The sequence below is a fragment of the Erpetoichthys calabaricus genome, chromosome 2 (assembly GCF_900747795.2).
Source record: "Erpetoichthys calabaricus chromosome 2, fErpCal1.3, whole genome shotgun sequence".
Lineage (NCBI taxonomy): Eukaryota > Metazoa > Chordata > Cladistia > Polypteriformes > Polypteridae > Erpetoichthys > Erpetoichthys calabaricus.
Genome location: NC_041395.2, coordinates 75,728,886 through 75,734,885, shown reverse-complemented (window position 1 = coordinate 75,734,885; position 6,000 = coordinate 75,728,886). Strand labels below are relative to the sequence as shown.

The 6,000-nt window shown below is 38.2% G+C and overlaps 1 protein-coding gene across 1 annotated transcript in view; it reads right to left on the bottom strand.

Moving 5' to 3' along the window:
* Positions 1 to 275: 275 nt before the first annotated feature.
* The window catches only part of LOC114645984 (polypeptide N-acetylgalactosaminyltransferase 18), a 771,561-nt gene continuing 765,836 nt past the window's right edge, over positions 276 to 6,000 (bottom strand). The window contains exon 11 of the mRNA XM_028793932.2: positions 276 to 1,021. Coding sequence (XP_028649765.1) covers positions 875 to 1,021 — 147 coding nt within the window. The 3' untranslated portion in view covers positions 276 to 874. The remainder of the gene's footprint in view (positions 1,022 to 6,000) is intronic.

Sequence of the window (6,000 nt, the reverse complement as noted above, 5' to 3'; positions counted from 1 at the left end):
TATATATATATATATATATATACATATACTGTACAAAGTTTTGAGGAAAAAAGCCACCGTTTTATGGGAGATGACCATAACCTCAGGTTTAGAGCCACATCACTCTCAAAAACTGACCATTTGAGAGTAAGCTTAAGGTCACATCCTGATGAGACTAAGAGGATAACATCATCTGCAATCCTTTGGTGGCCAAACTGGACACTCTCCGATCCTTGGCACATTATATAATCCATCCATGAAAATCATGAAGTGGAGGTGAGCACTGGACTATTTAAGAAAGGACACAAACATATTTTTATTGTCCGAGTTTATAAATATTATCATTTGATCCATTTTTAATTTAGAAAATACTCTAAAATTTGATTCCAGCACATTCTGCAACATCATCACCAACTAGAAATTAAATCATTTGTTTTATAACAAACATATTCTACAAACCTGAGACACTAGAAAAAGGGAAACAAAAGGAAAGCAGAACACATTGCAGCTGTCTGCTACACAGTAGCAAACAGGAATCAAGTACAGAATGAATCAAGGAGAGGGGAATCCCAAAACTGTCCTCACCCTTCTCAATCACAACAAAGGTTTATGCATACTCCACCCAGACTTTTTTCTCCCAGATACCCACATTTTCTCCATTCTTATGCCATATTTAACATTAGAAAAACTAACATTTAAGCACACACTACAAAATGTTTATAGAGTATGAAGTTTCTGTAGTGCTCAGGAAAGTAGAATGATAAACATCACTCGTCTGACTCATCTGGAGTTGCAGTCATTATCTTAAAGTGTGATCACACAGAAACTCTTCATTTTGATTCTCCCCCCCCTTGCACATGGTGCATCCTCAGAGAAGAAGAGTTAGAAAGCAGTCTCATAATGAGGGTCCGTTTACAATGTTTGTAATAGTCCATCGCTGGCCTGAGCATTTTTGAAGTACAAGTTGGACCCCAAACTCATTGTCTGCGTTTTCCTGTAGCTCCAGGCATCTCTTTGATTTTCTGTTCTGAATTGAACCTCCCTGGAAGAAAAAAAAAAACAAATAAAATGTTACCTTTTTTATTTAAAAATCGCTGGATCAAGTTCGAGGCAGAGAGTCCTAGCACTGTTTTATTTGGTAAAACATGATGTTTAAAATTAGAAATTGATAAATCATCTAATGTACCATACTACATAATATTGTGTGTGACAGTTTAAAATTACAAACACAGAATTTCCAAAATTGAAGAATATCAACCACAAGTTAATAACAAGCCTCCCACAAAGCAGTCAGTGCTTAATTTGATTGAGTTTTCAAGAAAATTCCAAACTTTTGCATGTTTTCATCAAATGGAGTCTTCCTAATTCATTTTTTGCTTTGAGTGTCAATGGCTGTTTGCTGTTCTCGTAACAGACATGAATTCATGTCTCTTGCAGGATCGAAGCATGTGAGTGGAGGGCCAACCAATCATAAGAAGAGAGGGGTGGAGACAGAGCTTGTCAGTAACGAGGCTCTCATTGGAGTAACAATTAGATTCATTGGCGAAAACCCACGTTTTGCACTTGCTTGGTGAAACTGGAATACAACTAAGAGCATACAGTAGAGGCTGCAAGTTTTTGGACTGTTTTTCGATGAGGTACTGCTGGGAATCTCACCTCTTTTGGGTAACTGTAGTTTTCTACAGATGTCCCTAATATGGACGAGTGTAATATGTACAGGAACCAGTTAACTTAGAACGCACACAATTGATTATAGAATCATTTAATATGTAGTCAATGTGACAACTAGTTGTCGTGGCCTAGATGCCGGTATGCTGTACCTCTGTGTAACATAAACTGGGATATATTAAATATTGCTGCACTCTGCTACAATCACTTACCACCAAAGGGGCCATCTCACACCTTATCGGAGGAGAAGCTTGTTCAAGGATGGAAAGGGCAGAGCTCTGAAGCGTAACGTGGAAAGGATTCCAAACTGGCCAACCTCCTTATAGCGATGAATGTTTCTATCACATTTAATGGTGATTTACAGCAAGTTCAGGTACTGTGGCGGTGAACCGACTTAAACCTCCTCTATTTAAGGCTGGAAAGGGTTTCATCTGATATGATCAGATGGAGTGGAAAAAGCAGGAGGTATGAATGAGGAATAAAAGATGGAAACACATTGCAATTAAAGCCGATATGTGTGATCAAGTCTTTATATGTTATACAGTACGTGTCCTACATACGAATGAGTTCCATTCCAAGAGTGTGTTTGCAATTCCACTTTGTTATTAAGTCCAGCAAAGTTAGCCTAGGCACCCAAAGAACACGCTGCAACCCCCAACTCCTATAAAAAAACATGTACGTGTAAGGAAATTTGTGCAGACGAATATGCTTTTAATCGTTGTTAAAGATTTTTTGTGTATTTTAACAAAGTTAATTTTTGTTTCCATTGATTTCCAGGTAGCCTGCTTATGTAGACTCAACCTCCTCTCCTCAGCGCCTATCAAAAGCATATTTGTAATGTACAGTACACAAGAAAGTGCTTTTAAAAGTTAATATGTGTATGTTTTGTTACAGATTTCTAGTGCATTTTAACAACAAACAACTGAAAATTATTATTTTTCCCATTGTTTTCCATCAACTGATCTTGGTACAGTAGACTCGCATACCGCTAGCAAACGAGCCTACATGATTGCCTTCAAATCCAATTCCCGCCCCCCTCACACAAAGTGAGCAATCAATGGCATCATCACTTGACATCTACTGTCCATCACTTAATATTCTTAATGTTGATGCCCGGTAAGTGTTCGTGGTGAAGATTCATGGAAGATTTTGAAGTGAGGACCAAAAAGAGAAAAATGCATCACAAGAAAATTACTTCCAGCACTAACTCCAGTTTGAGTGTATCAAAGTAAAAGCCCTCGCTAAGCCTGTGGCAAGCTTGATGGGATGCTGAAGATCATACATTAGATTATACAACAAGAACAAGCTGTTCATGAGATCTGACCGACGGTCCCTGTTGTGCCTGCGCTCCACCACACTACTTGGTTTTGTGCTGCATGTTAATGTGGTTCTCTGTAGTGAAGAAGAACTTAAGAACTTACCCTTAATGTGTTTCTAGCTGTGTCCGCCATGTTTTTGTTGAATAGGCTTAATTCCAGACACCTTGGGCTTGAAATAAAGCGCATTAACTCAACGTAAACTGAGATATACAGTAGTCAAAAGCATAAGCACTTGTTGAGGATGCATGCACATGACTGAGAATGTAAACAATAACAGTGTGGGTTTTGTGCTCCTCCTAGCGCCAGACACGTAAGCTAACTTGTATGGTTGCGCTACAATTTTTTACTTTTCACTTATTTAAATAATTTTTAATTTATCGGACATGCATGTTCTCATCTTTGAAAGTTCATAACTTGCAGATTTTTATGAAGGAGAGTTACTGTATTATTTTTATATATTATCCCTAACGGTTCGAACAAATGAAGTATTTGTGTATTGTTTCTGACAGGGTGGTGCAGCGGTTAGTGTTAATGCTCCATGTTTCCAGCATCCCAGGTTTGAGTTCACTCTCTCTCAATCGTCTGTGTGTAGTTTGCATTTTCCCCTTATGCGTACATGGATTTTTCTGCAGGTATTCGTTTTTCTACCATATATCAAAGACGTCAGTGTTGTATAGACTGGAGGCCTATTTTGCTCTTTATCTCCTAATGCTTCTAAGTCCCTTGCTACGTTCATTGATGATAATTTTTGTTTTCATCATGCGTATTCATTGATGTGTGCTCGTGTTTCTGTACATTTTTTTTTCTTCATTTTGGTTTGCTCCAAGTTGTTTGTCTTACTTTTTGGCAGATCATGACTGCTGTTAATAAGCATGTATGTAGAAGTGTCTTTTGCAACCACATACAGTTAGGTCCATAAATATTTGGACAGAGACAACTTTTTTCTAATTTTGGTTCTGTACATTACCACAATGAATTTTAAATGTAACAACTCAGATGCAGTTGAAGTGCAGACTTTCAGCTTTAATTCAGTGAGGTGAACAAAATGATTGCATAAAAATGTGAGGCAACTAAAGCATTTCTTTAACACAATCCCTTCATTTCAGGGGCTCAAAAGTAATTGGACAAATTAAATAACTGGAAATAAAATGTTCATTTCTAATACTTGGTTGAAAACCCTTTGCTGACAATGACAGCCTGAAGTCTTGAACTCATGGACATCACCAGATGCTGGGTTTCCTCCTTTTTAATGCTCTGCCAGGCCTTTACTGCAGCGGCTTTCAGTTGCTGTTTGTTTGTGGGCCTTTCTGTCTGAAGTTTAGTCTTCAACAAGTGAAATGCATGCTCAGTTGGGTTAAGATCAGGTGACTGACTTGGCCATTCAAGAATTTTTCACTTCTTTGCTTTAATAAACTCCTGGGTTGCTTTGGCTGTATGTTTTGGGTCATTGTCCATCTGTATCATGAAACGCCACCCAATCAATTTGACTGCATTAGGTGGATTTGAGCAGACAGTATGTCTCTGAACACCTCAGGATTCATTCAGCTGCTTCTGTCCTGTGTTACATCATCAGTAAACACTAGTATCCCAGTGCCAGTGGCAGCCATGCACACCCAAGCCATCACATTGCCTCCACCGTGTTTTACTGATGATGTGGTATGCTTTGGATAATGAGCTGTTCCACGCCTTCTCCATACTTTTTTCTTGCCATCATTCTGGTAGAGGTAGATCTTGGTTTCATCTGTCCAAAGAATGTTTTTCCAGAACTGTGCTGGCTTTTTTAGATGTTCTTTAGCAAAATCCAATCTAACCTTTCTATTCTTGAGGGTTATGAGTGGCTTGCACCTTGCAGTGCACCCTCTGTATTTACTTTCATGCAGTCTTCTCTTTATGGTAGACTTGGATATCGATACGCCTACCCCCTGGAGAGTGTTGTTCACTTGGTTGGCTGTTGTGAAGGGGTTTCTCTTCACCTTGGAAATGATTCTGCGATCATCCACCACTGTTGTCTTCCGTGGACGTCCAGGTCTTTTTGCGTTGCCGAGTTCACCAGTGCTTGCTTTCTTTCTCAGGATGTACCAAACTGTAGATTTTGCCACTCTTAATATTGTAGCAATTTCTCAGATGGGTTATTTCTCTTTTCGCAGCTTAAGGATGGCTTCTTTCACCTACATGAAGAGCTCCTTTGACTGCATATTGTCTGTTCACAGAAAAATCTTCCACATGCAAGCACCACACCTCAAATCAACTCCAGGCCTTTTATCTGCTTAATTGATAATAACATAGCGATGGACTTGCACACACCTGCCCATGAAATAGCCTTTGAGTCAATTGTCCAATTACTTTTGAGCCCCTGAAATGAAGGGATTGTGTTAAAAAAATGCTTTAGTTGCCTCACATTTTTATGCAATCGTTTTGTTCACCCCACTGAATTAAAGCTGAAAGTCTGCACTTCAACTACATCTGAGTTGTTTCATTTAAAATTCATTGTGGTAATGTACAGAACCAAAATTAGAAAAAAGTTGTCTCTGTCCAAATATTTATGGACCTAACTCTATTATTAGATGTGATTAAAGTGATTATTTCCAAAATTGGGATCTCCAAAATGTGTCAAGTTGTAAGATCATATGAGACAGGTCAGCTCAACACACCACTGCTTACAGCTTGCATGCCGTTATTTTTTTGCAGCCAATGGACACTGGTAAGGGTTGGGGATTCAAGGAAAGCAAGGTTATGGATTCAGGGTGCAGTCTTCAAATTTATTACTAATCTTAGAATTCATTTAGCACCTTTTGGTTGCCATTTTGGATCTTAAACTCCATTCTAGGAATATTTTTTTTACTAACCAGTTTTTGTTATCTATGAAGCTATAACTTAATTAGATACATTAGCTTAGCTCACTCTTAGAAAAAACTAATCAAACGGATTGAACTTTAAAATTGAGAAGGACACTTACTGCAATGCCAAGATTTAGTACATAGAAGTACAGCCAGTTTTTTTTTTTTTTTAATTAATAATAGTTTTGTTTTATGTT